General features: G+C 62.5%; 3 protein-coding genes across 3 annotated transcripts; 1 reads left to right on the plus strand and 2 right to left on the minus strand.

The window, feature by feature from the left end:
- Positions 1-245: 245 nt before the first annotated feature.
- On the minus strand, positions 246-9781 carry CHLRE_11g467766v5 (uncharacterized protein). The gene is made up of 20 exons (XM_001699469.2): positions 9481-9781; positions 9025-9177; positions 8556-8621; positions 8106-8151; positions 7700-7768; positions 7349-7398; positions 7165-7233; positions 6573-6605; positions 6235-6334; positions 5736-5824; positions 5459-5566; positions 4941-5008; positions 4692-4743; positions 4266-4331; positions 3923-4003; positions 3330-3440; positions 3072-3140; positions 2514-2553; positions 2163-2230; positions 246-1848 (listed from the first exon to the last, which is right to left on the minus strand). Exons 1-20 carry the CDS (start codon positions 9499-9501, stop codon positions 1690-1692), a joined length of 1518 nt encoding a protein of 505 aa, XP_001699521.2. The 5' UTR covers positions 9502-9781; the 3' UTR covers positions 246-1689.
- A 433-nt stretch (positions 9782-10214) lies between these two features.
- CHLRE_11g467767v5 (uncharacterized protein) lies at positions 10215-13421 on the minus strand. The gene is made up of 4 exons (XM_001699470.2): positions 13150-13421; positions 12613-12707; positions 11436-11572; positions 10215-11115 (listed from the first exon to the last, which is right to left on the minus strand). Exons 1-4 carry the CDS (start codon positions 13260-13262, stop codon positions 10990-10992), a joined length of 471 nt encoding a protein of 156 aa, XP_001699522.1. The 5' UTR covers positions 13263-13421; the 3' UTR covers positions 10215-10989.
- Positions 13422-13521: 100 nt separating this feature from the next.
- Positions 13522-18753, plus strand: CHLRE_11g467768v5 (uncharacterized protein). Its single transcript, XM_043067523.1, has 8 exons — positions 13522-13989; positions 14271-14338; positions 14528-14734; positions 15001-15877; positions 16352-16440; positions 16636-17037; positions 17306-17395; positions 17780-18753. Exons 1-8 carry the CDS (start codon positions 13884-13886, stop codon positions 18320-18322), a joined length of 2382 nt encoding a protein of 793 aa, XP_042919519.1. The 5' UTR covers positions 13522-13883; the 3' UTR covers positions 18323-18753.
- The last annotated feature ends 28 nt before the right edge of the window (positions 18754-18781 follow it).

Raw genomic sequence — 18781 nt, forward strand, 5'->3', positions numbered from 1 at the left:
GCGCTTGTTTACCTCAGCACCAGCCGGCTTGGACCAGCATGTTAATCGCAATGACGGCATGCGACAACGACATGCGACAACGACATAGGCAGCACTCCGTCGTCACGTACTGACTTGGGCCGGGCCGACCGTGAAGTTCGGGGCAGGGTTCGTGGAGGGTTCGGGGCTGTGCCCAAGGCTGTGCCCCCCCCCCCGGATGGCCACGCCCCCCCGGATGGCCACGCCCACGGACAGCGCAGCCAACTTTGCTCGGCTATACCGTACAAGCTGCTATACGAAAGTTACGACATGCGAATGGCAAGGTTGCTTCCTTCCCAGTTCCCAAACATGCGGTCGCTTCCCCAATGGTCCCAAAACTCGCCCATCGCACGCCCAATCGCCCATACGCAAATCATCCCCGCCCAAAGTTGAACCAGACTTGGCTGCCGTACGCACGGAATGTTCCGCATGCATGCAAATTAGCACCCAAGCCAAACTCCTACAAGACGTTGGCAAGGTTGCCACAGACGCAACACTGATGGGCTAGCTGATGCCCCTGCTGAACGGCTAACTGCCGTCCTACCTCCTACCAACTTTTGACAGCAGACGTGCCCTCACATCGCTTGCAAGACGGGGCCCCTTGCCCTGTCCAGTGTCCGGCTCTCTTAGACCTGCAGTGCCTGGCTGCTGCCGCACCCCGGTTTGTCCAGCAGGCCCGCTGCGCCTGGCTGCACACTCGAAGCAAGGGTGTCAATGTCAGACGAGGGCCACGTCGGGGCCGGGGCAACGTCGGGGGCCACATGGGCCGAGTCAGGCACCCCGCAACCCTGACTCATAAGAGTGAAATGACCCTTGCATCCAACACCCTGCGCCCCCGTCGCCATCGTGTGCGCCACGCTAGGCCGAGCCCACACCTGCCAACTACAGCACGGCACTACGCTGGACGCATGCACGTCGTGCACCCTGTAAGATTCCGACCGTGTACCAAGCTCTCCACTCGCACACGCACTTCCACAGTTCAACTCAAAACAAAGTACGGTATCACGATTAACTGCCAGACGCGGCCGCGTCTTCCAAACAAACCTAGATCCAGAACCAGCCAACAGGGTGCGGAGGAGGTTTGGCCTTGATCTGGAGTTGTCCGTCACCAGTCCACCACCCGGCTCATGTCCTGCCATCAGTCCGATTATTGCCATCACCTGCCACCATCACGGGATCACAATATTTGCTTGAATCCCCTCTCCTCCTCCCCAAAGCGGCTTGATTGTGATCGCATCCTGCCACACCAACGTAGCCACTCATTCGTCCTATCATCTGCACGTCACACATCGTAGGTCACGCAAACAAGGACAAACCATTGCTGCACCGCCGGGTGCTACCCTGTTAAAAATCACATTGCCGCAGCTGGACCACCTCATCCCTTTCCCAATCACGGTATGCCACAGCTTAGCCCAATCAACACCGCAGCCCTTGCTGACCGCGATGAGCCGCAAAACCGTACATGACTGCAATGCGGCGCTCCTTGACCGCCTAACCCCTCGCCTAACCCATTCAATGAGTCCAGTGCGCCTCAATGCCGCGCCTCAGCCCTTGATGGCCGCAAGAGGCCGCTGCTTGCCCCGTTAGTTACGCACCATTGCACCCCTTGCACGTCTGCAACACCTACTATTACGCCGCACCTTGCGCTCCATTCCCCTCGCTCGCCCTTTATCACCCCTTGATGACCGCAATGGGCCGCAGCTTCACCGCCTTCTTGCTGATGCCCGCCTGGTGGCACGTGTCCACCACCTCGCTCACGTCCTTGTAGCTCTCCGGCGCCTCCTCCATGACCAGCTTGGGCGAGGCCACACGGATGGCGATGCCCTTGGCCTGCATGGCGCGTGTGTGCGGGGTGGCGGTGGCGGTGATCACGGGGGTGGGTGGGGGGGTACGGGGTTCGGGAGGCAGTGTGTAGGTGTGTAGGCGTGTAGGTGGGTAGGCGGGTAGATGAGCAGGTGGGTAGGTGGGTAGGTACGTAGGTGGGTCACATGGACTAGGGCGGCGGCAGGGCGCAGGAAGCAGGAGCGGAAAGCAATGGTCACGTGCAAACGCAACGCTTCATGTGCGCTCCAGTTTACAGTACCTGTACCAATTGCCCTGGTATACCGTACGTGTGAGGGCCATCCCCACAAGCACTCACGCACCTTGAGGTTGTCCAGGACGTCCTGGTAGTCCAGCTTGTTGCGGCTGTTGTTGCGGCTGCGGGCGCGGCCTGTGGGGGTCATAAACCCGGAAATTATTACCGTACCGTACAAAACGGGCATGAATTTGCTTTTGTTCAACGTTTGCATCGAATTCGAGCCCTGGATTCAAATCGTCGCCGGTGCCCCGGAACCGCCACCTCGCGCCTGCTCATACGCGGCTAGGAGCGCGGCTAGGAGCCCCTGCCTTTCTGCATGTTGCACGCCCGGCGTTGACGCCCTCGCCCTCGTGCTTTCCTGACACCTGGCTCTCTGTCGCTACCAAGCCCCCCCCCCCCCTGGGACCGCACTCACCCGCGCCGTGGCACGTGGAGCCGAACGTCTCAGTGAAACCCTGCGTGCACAGGTGTGCCGGGCGGGGGTGCCCGGGTGTGCCCACGGTGTGGGGTGAGAAGGCTGGGCTAGAAAGAGGCAATCTTCGTGTGAACATCCAAGTAAATCATATTCTCCTCAAGTTCTGCGTGTAATAAACTACCCCCTTGCATTGCTGAGCGATTAGGTGAGTTCGCGGGGTCCCGGTTTCGCGCCGCAGCAGCTAAGCTAGCCACCTAGACGCATGCACTCAGCTTCTTTACCAACGAGCCTTACTTATCACCACTACTACTCCAGACTACTTGCTTTCAATAGGAACTTAGTATTTTAGCATTAGCCGCCACGGAAACACGGGGGAACCAGCAGCCTGCCGCTGGCGAAACAACGGTATGGAATGCGTCGCGTGTGCCCGCTGTACCTCTGGACGTCGGCACTTCACTTCATATTTGATACACACCATCCCATGGATGGCTACCCCCCCCGGTGCCCCACATGGGTCTGTTTTCCTGAGTTCGGCGTTGATCCCTCAATCACGCACACCTGCTCGGTGCCGGTGAGGACGTAGGAGGAGGTGCCCATGGTGCCGCCCACCAACACCGGCTGGCCGATCTGTGTGTGGGGGGGGGGGAGGGGAAAGCCGAAACAGGGGCGGGGCACGGGGGCACAGTGTGAGTATGCCGCGCCGTACGCCGTTCGCCGGGGGTCGTGGTTCCAGACGCCACACTGTCTGCCTCTCACACACACAATGCCTTCCCACCAGCCCCTCCCTCAACCTCCCCGCCCGTCCTCCTGACTGACCAGCTGGTAATCGGCGGGGATCAGCGGGTGGTGCGGCGGGAAGGCGCGCGTGGAGCCCTTGCGGTGCACCAGCAGCCGCCTATGCTGGCCGTCCACACAGTGCTGCTCCACCTGCGGGCGGGGATGCAGGTGGGGATGTGGGGGCGTTGGCGTGGCATTGGTTGTGGGGTCTTGGGGTCTGCGTGGAATGCGCGGTGTGGAAGGTGGGTCGTGTTTACTGAATGGACCAGTGGATTACGCTTATTAAGGGGCAGGTATAGCTGAGCCCCGAGAAACAAATTACGCCCAACCCGGTGGGATATGCGTTGTGGATGGCAGGTCGTGGGTGCGGCTCTTTCGGGTTTAGGTGGTGCGGTTGGGATTTGGTGCCGAGTGTGCTGATTTGTGTGGTGTTGTAAAAAAGGGCTCGGTGGAAGGGCTGACGCTGCGCCAGGCAAGCCTTTGCGGGCGCGCGCCGCCCGCCTCAAACCCGTCTAGCGCAACGCGCTGCACCGTTGCGCGCGCGGTGCCCCGCCGTAACCTCACCCTACAAGCATCCAATTTCCGTTGCCTTTCCGGTCACCAAGTTAGTTGGAAGTCTTGAAACCGCGTACCTTGGCGATGTTGTGTGAGACGTCGTACACCACGTGCATGTCGAGGTCATCAGGAGTGGATTTGAAGATCTTGGCAAACGCCTGCATCATTGGGTGTTGTACAGCCGACATGCCGTACAAACGCACTTGATGGCACGCTTTTTTTAAAGGACATTAGGGCCGGGTGCAGCAGTGCAGTGCAATGCGATAGGTACCCCTTCGATTTCGAGTCCCCGTGGGTATGGTGTTCCCCTCATGGTTCCCTCTATGGGTCCCCACAAACGTTTACTGCTCCACCTAACCACCTGTACCGCTTTCCCAAACATCTATGCAACCCCCTTCCCTCTCCCCCCAGTCCGCGCACCTGCCGCGCCAGGAAGGTCATGCTGCTGCGGTTGACCCAGGCGTAGTTGGCGGCGCAGGACATGGCCTGTGTGTGGGGGGGAGGGTGGGTGTGTGTGTGCAGGTGCGGGGGATAGCGTATGTGTGCAGGACAAATATCACAGAAGCTGGGTGGAGGCGAGCATGCCTCAGGCGTGTAACGCTCACGCCAATCAGGGCGGGCGGGTGGGCTGCAAGACGAAGTGTGGGCTGCAAAGAGCCTCAGGCGGCCGGGACCTGCCTAATACCACACTACACCACACCACACCACACGACACTATGCCAGACAGCGTTTGCCTGCAGTCCAGCGAACCGCTGAAGCACTCGCGGGCCGACACTCGTGCCATACACGCACGCACGCACACACATATACACACGTAACCGCACACGCTCCCTATCCCTCACCCACCTTCAGGTATGCTTGCCCCTCCTCGCTGTTGATGCGCGCGCAGGCCAGCTGCCTGAAGTAGTGGCGGGGATTACATTTATGATTGCTTAAGAAGCGGTGGGGTGGGGAAGAAGTCCAAAACAAAGGTGTCGAGAGGGGGCGTGCAGGAGGCCGGGGGCGGGTGTGGGAGCAGGGAAACGTGCGCCACACACACAAATACACCCGGGATTCCTTGTGCTCTTAAACACAGAATTCCAAGCACACGCGCACCTGTCGTTGGTGATGATGCCGTCCCGCGCCATGGCCCGCTCCATGGCCACCAACGCGTCAGTGGCCACCTGAGGCCACACACACACACACACACACACACACACACACACACACACACACACACACACACACACACACACACACACACACACACACACACACATACACACACACACACACGGGAGGGGTGAGTGTGAGGTGTGGGTGCTGTGGTGTGAGTGCTGTGGTAAGGTAGCAGACCTTGAGGGGCCTAGCAGCAAAGTACCCCATCCCACCCCCGCGGACCCATGCCCCCCATGCCCCCTCATCGCTCTTTTGCATTGGGTTCGGTGCAGTTTGGGCTGGAATCTATAACACCCCATCCAGCTGCACTTCATCTGGTGCCCCAGCCCCCTGCCCCATTTCCCAATGCCCCAGACCCCAAGCTGGAGCCCCATTCCAAGATTGCCTGAGGTCGACCATACCAAGTCTACAACAAGTTATGACTGTCAACCCTCCTGCTCCGCGCCGCGCCTCACCTGATGCCCCAGCCCCCTGCTGCCGCTGTGGATCATCACCACCACCTGGCCCGGCGTGTCGATGCCCATGCGCCGGGCAGCCACGGCGTCGTACACCTCGTCCACAACCTAGGGGGGCAGTGGGGGGGGGTGAGGGGTTGAGGGTGAGGAAGGGAGGTGGAACCAACTGGTGCAAACCCTGGCGCTCGGTGTGCCTCACCCAATGCCTCCCCTCCCGTATGTGTGCAATTGCGGCCATCCCTTGCCCCACCGTGCCGGCGTGCCCCCCCCCCCGCACCTGCACCTCGGCGTAGTGGTTGCCCGCCCCCAGGGTGCCCATCTGCGGCAGGCCGCGCTTCTTGGCGCGCGAGCTCACGTAGCGCGGGTCTGTGCGGGAGTGTGGTGAGGTTGTGGGGAGGTGTGGAGAGGTTGAGACTTGAAAGGAGGTGGAGGGGAGGTAGTTCATTCCAGAGCCCACAGCAAACCAACCGAGTGAACCCAAAGGGGTGCAGGGGCGGGGGAGGCGGGAGATTTGGGTTGAGAGGACGGGAGTTCGGACGTGGGGGTAAAGGGCGGACGGGCGGGAGCGGCCCGGCGGGCGGTGCGCAGCAAGGGGGAGGGGGTCAATGCTGTGCGTGCGCACGTATGCGTGCGCTTGTGTTGCTGTGCGTGCGCACGTATGCGTGCGCTTGTGTTGCCACTCTTCCGAGCCAGGAGGAGCCCCCACGCGATGGCCTGCCTGCCCCACACGCCGGGCGGCTCCACCCGCCCCCTCGCACTCTCCTCTCTTCTCTCACCCGCGTTGAGCATGCGGCCGTACTCCTCGCAGTGCTCCTTGTCCTCAGCCCAGGCGTAGCCCTCCCGCAGCGACCAGTCCATGCCCAGCTCCAGAGCGGACTGGGTTTTTTTGGGGGGGAGGGGGTAGCCGTTCATGTAGGACGGAGAGATAAAATCACATGTTGGGGGGGGGGGTGGCAATCGGCTTCGGGGGCAAAGGGCACGGGCAAAGCGGTTATTTCCGAAATCCCAGAAGGGAACAAGGGAGGGGAGAGATACTGGGAAGACGAGGAATGTGCATGAGTGACACTTGACATGCTCCGCATACGGTCCGCCCCGCACGCACAGCGCCCCTCACCTCCATGTCCTTAGCCGTGGTGGGGATGATGCCCTGCAGCGCGAGGTGGGGGTCCAGGCATGATTGATTCAGACGAGATGATGTTGACAGGTTGCGGCAGCGGCAGTTGCGGCAGTTGCGGCAGTTGTGGCAGTTGCGGCAGTTGTGGCAGTTGCGGCAGTTGCGGCAGCAGTTCATTCCAGAACCACAACAGGGCGCTGGCCAACAATGCACTCGGGTGGGTCGGGTTTGGCACACGGGGACAGGGAGCAGCAAAACCAGGAAGTTGCGCTGCCACGCCCTGCAACGCTGCCCGTCCCCCTCTTTCCCTGCTTGCCCCGCTCTCTTGGACTCTCTGGGGAGTCGTCCTCTTTCTCACTAGGCCCCGGCCCCTCCCTCACTAGGCCCCGGCCACGCCCCTCACTAGACCTGGCTCCTCCCTTACTAGGCCCGGCCACGCCCCTGACTAGACCTGGCGCGTCCCTTCCTAGGCCCCGACCATGCCTCTCGCCGGGTGACTCACGCACACTTAACCTTCCCGCCGTTTGATTTCCATTTTCCAACAACTGGGACCTACTCGTTGGGCTCACACTCCCCCACCCCGCCCCCTCACCTGGCTACCCACGCCCACGGGGATGTGGTCAAACAGCGCCTGAGCCAGCTGCTCCCGCACCGGGCCCACCTGCGGAGTGGCGGTTGGGGTCGTGGGATTCGGGGTTTTGCAAGTTGGGGATGGCAGTGCGAAACACCTGTCCCGCCCCGTAGTCCGGCTTTCCCCCGCCCACCCGCCCGCCCACCTCGGCCTCTGTCAAGTTGGTGCGCAGCAGCCGCACGCCGCAGTTGATGTCTGTTGGAGGGGTTGGTCGAGGGGGAGGGGGTGGGTGGGCGAGGGGCCGGGGGAGCAAGTCAGGCAGCACGGGATGACGGCAGAGGCCGCAGCAGGCCACAGCAGGCCAGGGCAAACACGCAGCACACCCAGCACTCCTCGCTTTCCATCGTGCAAAACCCCTTGACGTAAGCCAGCTCCGCGCAGTGCAGGCCGCAAGGGCCGAGACGCATGCCGTACATGCCGTACATGTCGCACATGCGGCCAAGATGCGTGCTAGCCACTCCCTCGCCCCCGCTCTAAAGGTTAAAGCCAGACCCACCGAAGCCAACTCCGCCCGGCGACACCACCGCTTCGGGATTGTCCATGTCGAATGCCGCCACGTTGCCGACTGTGGTGTTTGCGGCATTTGGGAAATGGGGGTCCAGGCAATGCTAGTTAGGAGAGGGCGGTAGTATTGAAAGGGTAACACGGAAGGGAACGGGGTTGTGAGTTGGGCGTGCAAGTTGGGGTGGGCTGGAGTTGGGAGATGGGCGCCGGACGCAAAGGCGGTTGGGGCGGCTGGCGAAGCCCAACGCTCAGGGCACTACGAAGAGCAAGATCTATCAGCCTATCGGTGCTAGCCAGCAGCGTATCAAGCACATCGCGGCTCGCGCCAGACATCAAGGTTACCCCCGGCACGAAAGGGCCCCCATGTGTGCGTGTGGCAGTCGCACGCAGACACTTACTTGCGAAGCCATACCCGGAGTGCACGTCAGGGAGTGCGATCGAGCGCTGCGGGGGTGGGCACGAGTCCGGGTAGGGTTAGTGTTGCCGTTAATGCCCTGGCCCTAGCCCAACGAAATGGGGCTGTTAACCGTCCACCAGACAAGGGAACGCCCACGTGGCTTCTTGGTTGCAGGTTTATGAGTGCCATAAATGCACCGTGGCATGCCCACACACATCCCTGCCCCACCTCAATTCCCGTCAATCCCAACTCATTCAGTCCTGCCTTTATTCCCGCCATGCTCCTCAAACCCAGACGCCAGCGCCCCGCCCAAGCATGCTTGACCTTGTTTTCCAGGCCTGCCCCTCACTCCTCAGAACCCCACCGCCGCCGCTCTTTCCCGTGTCGCCTCCCAGGCCAGCTCCCAAAAAGTCCAGAACCCACACATTCGCACCACCGCTCCGGCCCCCACCTTCACAATGCCGGGCAGAGCGGCCACGTTGGCGAGCTGCTTCACTGCCGGCAGGAATCCGCCGTGCTGCGGAGGAGGCAGGCAGGCAGGAGGTGGGTTGGTTCATGGTGAGCATGCGGGGGGGGGGAAGGGGTGTTGAAGCGGGAGCGGGGGGCGGGGGCAGGGGCGGGGGTTGCAGGATGTGGGTTGACGGGTGCGGGTTTGGAGGCGCGGGGGAAATGGGGGCTTCGCCCGACCCACATCGCACACGGCAAGCACCCACGGGTATCCGCCGCAGCTCAGTCGAGGTCGTACGTAGGCCCATGCCTGCCGACAGCCCTTCCCCAGCCAATGCATCCCGGGCCCACACGTTAGCACATTACAGCGCTTGGCCGCCCCCGCCGAAGACAGGCGACCGTGGCATTACTAGCTTGGTCTTAATCGATCGCGTATTACTTGTTAGCTCGCGACGTCTTTTGCATTAACTTACATCGCCGCGCACCACCGCTTGCTGCAACTCTTCGAACAGGAGCCCCTTGAGCGCATCATTGACGTAGAAGGTGCCGGGCACGTGCATACCCGGCACGAACCCGGGCGACACCTCGTACTTGACAGGCCCCAGCTGCCGTATAAAGGCCACCTCCTGTGAACCACCGTACGGCGGCAGGCGCAGGGGCGTGCGTGCCACGACGGAGTTGCATGCGACACGAGCGGGGACTCGGAGACAAGGCGCGTGGGCCCGAAATGCCCAACCGCTGTCCAGGTGCCCACCTCTGCCCAGCCCTGCCCCGCACCCGCTTTCATGCCCCAGAACTTGAGCACTAGGCACAGCAGGTATATCCTGGGCACATCCGTCCGCATGAATGATGTGCCCCCGCTGCTGCCCCTGCTTCCCTCGCCAACCGCGCCCGCCTGAGCACGCCACGCGCTGAAACGGCTTCCCCACCTCGGCGTATGAGCGTGGCATGGCTGCCCCACCTACTCCCAGCTAATCGAGCAGTCTACAGATTGTTGTCGCCACGATAGCTCTGGCGAGTTTGCACGATAGATGGTTGCTGGCCCTTCTGAACCTTACGAGTTGCTGATTGAATTCTACAGCCAAAATAAGATGTTTCACAATTGAATGTTGTCAGTCAGGCCTACAGACTATGGTAAAAGACAACACAAAATGAGGATGCCTCGCCTTTCTTCACGGCCTTCCTTGCGGACGGTCTGCGACGGTTTATACTTGACTAGTCACTTTGATACAGTTCATTATTTAGGACTGTGCCGTGCCATCGAGTATGGCTTCATCCCGCAGATGCCCCCAAAGCCCGCCAGCTCCCCTGCCGAGTGTCAGGCCGATGACTGCGAGGGGTGTTCACAGCTGCTCCTTTTCCTCCTCCCCCACCCCACCTGTTTAGTGTGCAACACTGCCTAATACAGGCCTGACACACACGCGCGCGCGGACTGACGCACGGCCACACACGGCCACATGTGGAGCCTCTGACACGCAGGCTCAGGCTGCTCCCTGATGCAGTTCGCGCCCTCCTGCAGGTCTGCAATTCACTCGTGACCACACGCGCAGTGTAGCGCAAGTACGTCTTGCAGGATGTGCAGTGCATCCAAAGTGCCCTGCAGACAGACACACTTCTGCTGCCAGATGCTGCCAATGGTCTGATACGACTTCTAGTTCCGAGGCCCGCAGCCGCTCTTGCAGTCTTCCAGTGCTACGCCTGGCCCGCCGGCTCTGCAGCTGCGCCTGCAGCTACGGTGCCGATGTCGATAAGTTTGTCAGCGAACTGACTGCTTTACACATTGCTAATGGCCTCATGCCAAGCTTACTACTCTAGCCCCACAAGGTCCAGCTGCTTTGCAACTGCTGCCTGCCCCACACCCTCTAGTGAGCGCCCTCCCCTGCCTCCCACTCTCTACGTTCAAATTCCGGCACTAACTTCCTACCTAAACGTTCCATCTCTAGCGATTATAAGCTCATGTTGCCAAAGCTACTGGCGGCGAGGCGGCCCCAACCGCCCACGCACGTCACACCTGGCCGAACCACTCCAACGATGCCTCCATTGCACACGCCATGCTACACCTGTGCACAACCCCTCCTTGCCCCTGCCGCCGCTGCCTTTCCCACTGCATCGCACTCGCCATCTTCCTACAGAGCTTCGGCTGCCGCTGGCGCCGCTCGCTTACGTCCGGCCTGAGCCCCGGGCTCAGACCTTTCTTGCCTCTGAGGCCGCGGCCGCTCCCTCCGCGCTGCACCGCCACGTCGGCCGTGCAAGCTACTCAGCTGAGCACAAGCTACTCAGTTGAGCACAAGCTACTCAGCTGAGCACAAGCTACTTACAAGCTACTCACAAGCTACTCAACCGAGCACAAGAGGCGTGGATAGTCAGCAGCGGCGGCGCTGCTGGGCGGCGCACAGGACCCGCCCCCTGCGCCGCCCTGGAGGCGCCACAGCGGCCGCTTAGGCGGACTTGTTGGCGGGGGTCCAAGACTCGTACTTGCGCCAGTTGCGCGGCTTGGCGCTGAACCAGGAACCCTTGGGGTTGTAGCAGGTCTGCGTGCCGGTCTTGGTCATGGAAGCCTCGATCTGCAGGGCGGGAGCAGGCGAGGAGCAGGCGTGGAGGGAGCGTGAGACAGTGAGGAGCGGGCAGGTTGTAGGCGGCACGTGTGCCCAAGCGGGTCCAGCAGGGTGACCCCACGTGGGGTGACCCGGCATAACCGGTTTCACCTGCCCCCTTCCCTTCGGCGCCAATCCATACAGTCCCGCCGTGTCCCGCCTTCCAAACCCTTCGACCTGGACGTGCCTCACCCCCCTGGCGGGTTTGGGTTCACTCGGTTGGCTCGCTTTGGGTTCTGGAATGAACCCCTCCGCGCTCTCCCCTTCTACGAATCCCTTTCCCTCCCCACCTGGTAGGTGGGCTGCTTGAACTGCGTGTTTGTGGGGTTGTAGTCGTTGATGTAGTTGAGCCAGCCGTGCCACTCGGGAGGGATGGTGGTGGGGTTGTAGTCGAACTTGTCCTTGTACACGATCCAGCGCCGCCGGCCTGCGGGGTTGCGAAGTGGCGCGAAGCTTGACACCAAGACACGCCCACTTCAACATTGTCCAACATTGCGTCGCAAGGCCCTGGTGGAGGGAGGCCAGTGGTTGCTAGTCTGGCGATAATGGCACAAGCAGGACCGGCCTGCGCAGCGGGTGTCAGGTCGCGATTGGGACGCTGGAGATTCGAGAAAGCGCGGTCGGGCCGGTGCCGGCAGGCAGCTCGGCTGTGGTCTGGTCGTCGCTGTGGCATCCGCCGAATCTACGGTACATTCAGCTTACATGCCCGGGCCCCATGCACCACTGTCGCAGGGGCCACGGCGGCCCCGCAGCCGCCACAGCCCGCCTCCAGCACCCGTGCCATCAGTGCTGCCCGGCGCTGCTGTCGGCCACCAGCCGCCACGCGCACAGCGGCCGCCCCCAGGCGCTGCGGCCGCTGGGGCCGTGGGCTGCAGCTGCTGCCATGACTGCCACTGCAATGATTGCCGCAGCCTACGACCACCGGCTGCGGCAGTCCCCCTGCTGCCGGTTGGGAGCGGCGGGCCGTGTCCCACAGCCGTTTGAGAGCTCCTGCCACCGCCGCCCACAGGCGATGCACCCGCTCCGACCCCGACCCCGAACCGACCCAGGCTCCGGTCCGTGCTGCCGGCTTCGCAGCACCGTGCGCATGCACTGCGCCTCCTGCTGCTGCCACTCCCGCCGCTGCGCCGCTCGCGGTGCTGCTGCTGCTGCTGTGCATCCGGTTTACCCGCGCCGCTACAGTTGCTTCGCTCTTTACGCGCTGCGCCTATGTGTGCCCCTCCTTCGCCGCGGCAGCTGCAGCGCTGCTAATGTCGCTCCGTTTCAGCTCCTTGCTCGCCTCCATGGCTCGGGCACATGCCCTGGCTGCGGCGCTCCCGGCAGCTTGCTCGACAGCATCTCCCACACCTCACCCTTCCTGCCATCTTAACCATTCTTCCTATTCAATCTAAGCTGCCCAGTACGGTAGCTGGAACTCCGAAGTGAACTAGGAGCCAAAACATCATGAAACTGTCAAGCGCCACGCACCGTAGGCCGCCTCCTCGTTCTCGTAGTACCGGTTGCCGTTGTAGTCGGTGCCCACCAGCCGCCCGGCACCCGTGGCGCGGACCAGCACGTTGTGCCTGTGTATGTGTCGGGAATGAGACGGGACGGGGGCGGGGGGGGGGGGGTTGAGGAAGGGTTGCAGTGCTGGGGAGTGGGGGTGCAGCAGCCCCCCCAGATGTCTCACGCAACCAGAGAGGAAGGCGTCCTGTCGCTGTGGCCCCCAAGGCCTCTGTGACCTTCCCCCCCGAAGGTTTCGTGCGTATTCAAGTGGACTGGTCAGCCTAACCCAGTGAATGGTGGAGGCAAGACGCGACGCCTAGGCGACGAGAGCATGCCCCGCAGCGTGGGCGGAAACGAGCATGCCAGGCCGCACGCTACACGACGACAGTCGACAGTGTGCTTAAAAACCGTAAAAGCAGCCTTAATATAGTTTGTCTGCTGTCGCCCGGACAATGATTCACTCGCTGAGACCGTCATGAGTCCCTCAGTTGCCAAGCTGCCATGCTATCGCGTACTTACGCAAGGTTGCCATCTACCAGCATCTTGCCGAACTCCCACGATGCGAAGAAGGACCCGACCGACTTCTTGCCGGAGGCCTCCAGCAGGCGACTGAAGTAGCCCGAAAGCGACATGGCTACACTGTCTGAAGGAAAAGGGCTCGAGGCCGCTGACCTAGAGAGTGTGCAGAGAAATGGTCGTGACGCTGCGGTCCTTTCACGTCGTTTGGACCTATCGACCGTTTTACCCTAGTCTTTGTACTAGAATTTATGCACGGAGCTGTCAACGTCGACGATTTCGGGAACCAATCGGCATGGCCGCATGAGCTGAATTGGCACGGTACCCGTTTTCCTCTTCAACCCTACACCGCCCTGGGCAACAGTTCTTAGTTGTTGCACACGCTTACACAGGGCATCACCTTGATACACATCGCGTGTCCTTGACACTTTCCCGCGCCATCGCCCCGATTCATCCCTTTGCTCTGTGGATACTCCCATCCTAGCTCTGAGAAACGATGTTGTTGCTAGCGTTGCTTAACTCCTTAACTTAAGCATCTATTCTCATCCCGAGTCTGAGCCTATGCTCAGGACCCTGCCAGCCGACACTTCGATACTCAGGGTCTGCGGGTACAGCCTGCTGGCACGTCGGTCCGGCGCAGCGCACCTTGCCAGGCATAAAGCGCAACAGGACGTCTCGCCTGCTTGACAGGACAGGCACCTTTCGTTAATGCTCCGGAGCAGTTGCGGGGCCCAGTAATGGCGCAGGTTCAGGCGCCGCCGCTGCCGCTGCCGCTGCCCAGCGAGGTCGTGAATGCGGTGGTGGGATGGCGAGGGGACGAGGAGGTCGCCGCATGGCTGCGAGGTGTGTGCGAAGTCATGGTGATGGTGATGATGGTGGTGACGGCGTTGGTGTTAGTGGTTGTGGTGGTGGTGGTGGCGGGAATGGCAGAGGTTGGAGCGTGCGCGGCTGTCGAGGGCCAGACGTCAATCAATGCGACCGCATTGAGGACCTAAGACCGGTGATGGCCTGTGACGCGGGCTTGCCTACACCGTTGGGACTTGGCAGCGGCACGGCGTGCGTAACTTGAGGCCGGCTGCTACTTTCCAATGATTAATATGCCGTTGCGCCGATTTTCCGTACAGATCTGGGATCCGCGGCGCGCGGTGCCGTCGCCGTGCCGCCATTCCGGCGCCTGCTCGGTGACCTGGAGGTGAGTTCCCAGGGGTTCCACCACGGGGCAACTGCGGGCAGTGAGCAGAAGTCATGTTGGTGATAGCCTGATAGACACACTGCGGCACAAGGGGAGAGAACCGACACCGTGCGTCTCTTTGAGGTTGCCAAACGTGCAGATGGTGCGCCGCCTGCCATCCCCAACACTGGTCTTCGTCTCGAATCACAGGCCGTGCTCATGAACGCTGGGTTCGGCACTGATGATTCTGCTGCAGTCGCTCCTGGTGCTGCTGCTGCCGCTGCTACAGCCGCTGAGGCTCCGGCCGGCGCTGCTGCCACACAAGCTATAGCCGCTACGGCGTCCGATCTGTGTGACGGGCTGTTGGAGCTGTGCTGGGAGAAGCTGCACATGGGGTACTGGAAGGATGTGCACGTGGTGAGGGCGGCTGGGGGCGCGGGGGTTGGGGTTGGGGCCTGGTGGGGAGCGGGGGCCCTGTGGTGAGGGTGGTGAAGGTGGCAGGGATGGCGGAGTAATGGGGTAGCCAACTCCAATGCCAATGATGGGGCGAAGGTTGCGCTGCGCTATGTACCATATTACTGTGTTGAGCAAGACGTCAGGCGTCAGCGCGCAGCAGAGGTCTCCGAACACAGCCAGAAGCGCGTGCTCACCACCACTCTGTCCCTTGTTTGTGTGCCGAGCAGGCTTGGCGCAATGGCTACACAGTTGCGTGCGTAGCACGGAGCCTCCTGACGCTGCTCGGCAATCCTGCCGCAGAAGCAAACGAAGATAGCAAAACTACCAACGCCTTGGCAACGGATCTGGATTCCGCTGGATCTGGTTTTGACCTGGTTGCGGGCGTTTTGCGGCGGTTGGACCTCGGGCTGATGATGGGCGGGCCGCTGTGGCGGGCGGCCGTACATTGCCTCATCGGCCAACTGCATCAGCGGTTGGCGGCGGCGGCGGCGGTTGGTGCGGCGGCGGCGGATGGTGGGGCGGCTGGCGGCTCGGCAGTTACTGCGGTAAAGGCACGCGCAAACGGAGTGAGCGTGAATGGAGAAGCGGGCGCGGAGGCGGCAGCTGCTGGTGGTGAGGGTGGCGGGAACGGGGAGCTGCGGCGGCCATTCAAGAGGTTGCGCGTGGAGCACTCGAATACTGCCGCCGCCGCCGACGACGACGACGCCGCGGCAGGGGCGCGGACGGCACATGCTGACGCCAGTGGTTGCGGTGGCGGCGGCGGTGTTAGCGGCGGATACGGCGGATGCGGTGGCGGCGGCCAACTGGCGGCTGGGCCAATTGGCGGCGTACGGCTGCCGCCGGGCTCACTGGGCGGGCCGCCGGGCCGCCGTGTGCCTGTGCTGTCAGGCGGCGGCGGCGGCGGCGGCGCTGCCGCCGCCATCAGGGGCAGTGGGGAGGAGGGTGAAGGCAACGGCGAAGGCGAGGGCAACGGCGGGGCTGCGGTCTGCTGCGAGCCGGATGTGGAGCCGCTGGGCCTGGAGCATGTGGAGTCGTGTGAGCCGCCGGGGCTGGAGCAGTTCCTGGTGGAGGCCATGGCGCCGGAGCGGCCGGTGGTGGTGCCAGGTGGGTGCGGGGAAGCACTGTGTGTGGGGGGGGCATGAGGTGGTGGTGCCAGGTGGGTGCGGGGAAGCACTGCGGGGCAATGAGTTGATGATGGGGTAGGGGTAATTGCCAACCCGGAAGGGGGAATCACTGTGTGAGTGAGGTGGCGGCACCAGGTGGGGTGCGGGGCACTGTGGGGCTGATGCAAAGGTACCGAGTCATTGGTGGCGGGGGAGCTGAGTTGTAGGACGGGGCGGAGGAGTCGAGCGAGTGCGCTTCCAGTCACGTCCTTGAGGCATGCAGGTGCTCGTGTGTTTGCCGCGTACGGTATTCCACACACCCGTGTGCACGGCCAGCTTAGTCAGCTGCAGGCCTTACCCCATCTCCAAGTATTCCTCCTGAGACCAGTAGCTTACATTCTCACCCTTCCGGCAAGCTCCTCATGTGGCCCTCGCCACCCCCTCTCGTGCTGTCACCGCGCCTCACCCCGCCCAGGCGCCATGGAGCACTGGCCGGCGCTGAGGCGGTGGCCGGACCTGTCGTACCTACTGCGGGTGGCGGGCGGCCGCACAGTGCCCGTGGAGGTAGGGGCACAAAGCCAGGGGACGTGTTTTACACCAGGTTGTGTGGCACACTCCGGAAGTCGGGGAGTCAACCTGGTAAAGGCTTGCGCATGAGATGCGTCCCCAATCCCCAAGCCCCCCAGCTCCGTCCGTCCTTAGCAAAGCACCAAAACTCCAAACCCAACCCTCCCGCGCCGGCTGCCCCCATGTGTGCAGGTGGGGCAGCACTACCTGGCGGACGGCTGGGGGCAGCAGCTCATGACCCTCACAGACTTCCTGCAGCGACACGTGCTGGCGGCGGCGGCGGCACCAGCGGCGGCAGTAGCAGCAGCACAGCCTGCAGCCGGCGGCAGTAGCGCTAGCGTTACCGGCTGCAGCGGCGCCGCAGCCGTCACACCAAGCGGTGAAGGTGGCGGCGCCGCCGTTCCCGCCGCCATCGCCACCTTGGAACCGGCTACAGCCCCTGCTACAGCCCCTGCTGCAGCCACCGAGCAGCAGCAGCAGCAGCAGCAGCCTGCGCCTCCGTTGGGCTATCTGGCGCAGCACCCGCTGTTTGATCAGATCCCCGCCCTGCGTGCCGACATCGCCACACCCGACTACTGCAGCCTAGGCGACGACGTGAGAGACGGCTGTGTGTGCTGTGCGTGTGTGTGTGCTTGCATGAAAGTGTGGCGCGAAGACCTGTTTGGTCACTGCGTCCTGCACATGCTGCAGCGGTTGAGCCGTGGCCCAGGTCGCGATAATGGCAGTGCATTGGGGTTGATAAGGTACTGATATGATACTGCGGCAGTTACCATCACCCCCTGACCTACGCCCCGGCCCCAGACCCTCGAGCGTGCCTTGCCCAAACACTTGCGTTTTACATCGCACGCCATTACCACCGCAGGGCGAGCCGCACGCCGTCAATGCCTGGCTGGGCCCGGCCGGCACCACCACCCCGCTGCACACCGACCCCGCACACAACCTGTTGGCGCAGGTGAGCGACAGGCAGGCAGGTAGCTGCTGACAGCTTCCAAAGCAGCGCTTCCCAGGGGGCCCAGGGCCAGCGCGTGCGGCAGCGCTGCCCAGCCGCAGCTGCCCAGCCTTTCCGCTAAGCCTGCTGCCGGCATGGAGCAGCCCTTTGGCCAATATAATCGTGTGTTGGGGGTTGCTTTGGGTGACCAAGTAGGGAAGCGTTGCCCAAAGGCCAGTGCCGTTGCCATGCCGCACGTTGCGTGCCGCCATTCTGGACTCCCCCTCAACGCGCCGGCGTGCCCCGCCTTTCCCAGCTACTCATGTGCTTCTCGTGATAACTTTGCTATCTATGTAATGCGTAAGCAATCACGTCATGCCTTTCCCATGTGCGCCCGCTGTCGTACAGGTGGTGGGCCACAAGTACGTGCGGCTGTACGCCCCCAGCTGTACGGCCGCGCTGTACCCCTTCCCGGCTGGATCCATGAACAGCAACAGCAGCCAGGTGGACCTGGACCGGATCCAACCCCGGATCCAATCCCGATCAACCCAGACCCGGATCCAGACGGGGGAACTTCGGTGGGCTGAGGCGGAGGCTGCGGAGGAAGCGTTGCATGCTGAGCCCGGCCTCAGTTCGCCCGGGACTGGTTCCGACTTCCGACAGCGGCCAGGGGCTCCGTGTGGGGCAGCTGCCGGCGGCACCGCGCACGGCCACGACGAGCGGACTGCCCAGCCCTTCCTGGATCCCACCACGGGGTCTGGACCCGGGGAGCAGGCCCAGAAAGAGGATGGCGAGGGAGGCGATGGGGAGGAGGAGTGGCTGGGGGCGGCGGCGCTGCCGTTCCAGGATGTGGTGTTGGGCCCGGGTCAGATGCTGTACATCCCCCCGGGCTGGTGGCACTTCGTGCGCTCACTGAGTACTAGCTTCTCTGTCAGCTTCTGGTGGAAGTAGAATCGCGAGATTGCAAGAACGTTCTAGTCAGGTGTTGTTCACGGGTGTTGTTTCTGTTTGTCTTCATTCGGTACCTGCCGCAAGTAGTGGTGCTGATTCAGTACCGGATAGCAAGGAAGATGAGATCAACTGAGGCACCGGTGGGGCGGCCTTTGGATACCTATTACAACTGTACAAGCAAGAGCAGAGGGTGTGGGCCAAGGCCGCCAGGCATTTGCGAGTTTGCGCTTCGTAGGTCGCGTGGCCCAGGAGTAGAGGGTACGCGTGTGCACGCCTTGAACTCACAAATGCTTTTTTACAGTCCAAAAAGAAAGCGGCTGGGCGTGCGACGCACTGTGGTGTGGCTGAAGTGGAGTCGGGCGGTGACAGCGGGGGCAACTTCAATGCGTGCCACGCTGGACACTATTGGATCCAGAGTTGCATGCATACGCAGACGCGCTGTTACGTCGCTATGAGACT

The sequence above is a fragment of the Chlamydomonas reinhardtii genome, chromosome 11, assembly GCF_000002595.2.
Source record: "Chlamydomonas reinhardtii strain CC-503 cw92 mt+ chromosome 11, whole genome shotgun sequence".
Taxonomy (NCBI): Eukaryota; Viridiplantae; Chlorophyta; class Chlorophyceae; order Chlamydomonadales; family Chlamydomonadaceae; genus Chlamydomonas; species Chlamydomonas reinhardtii.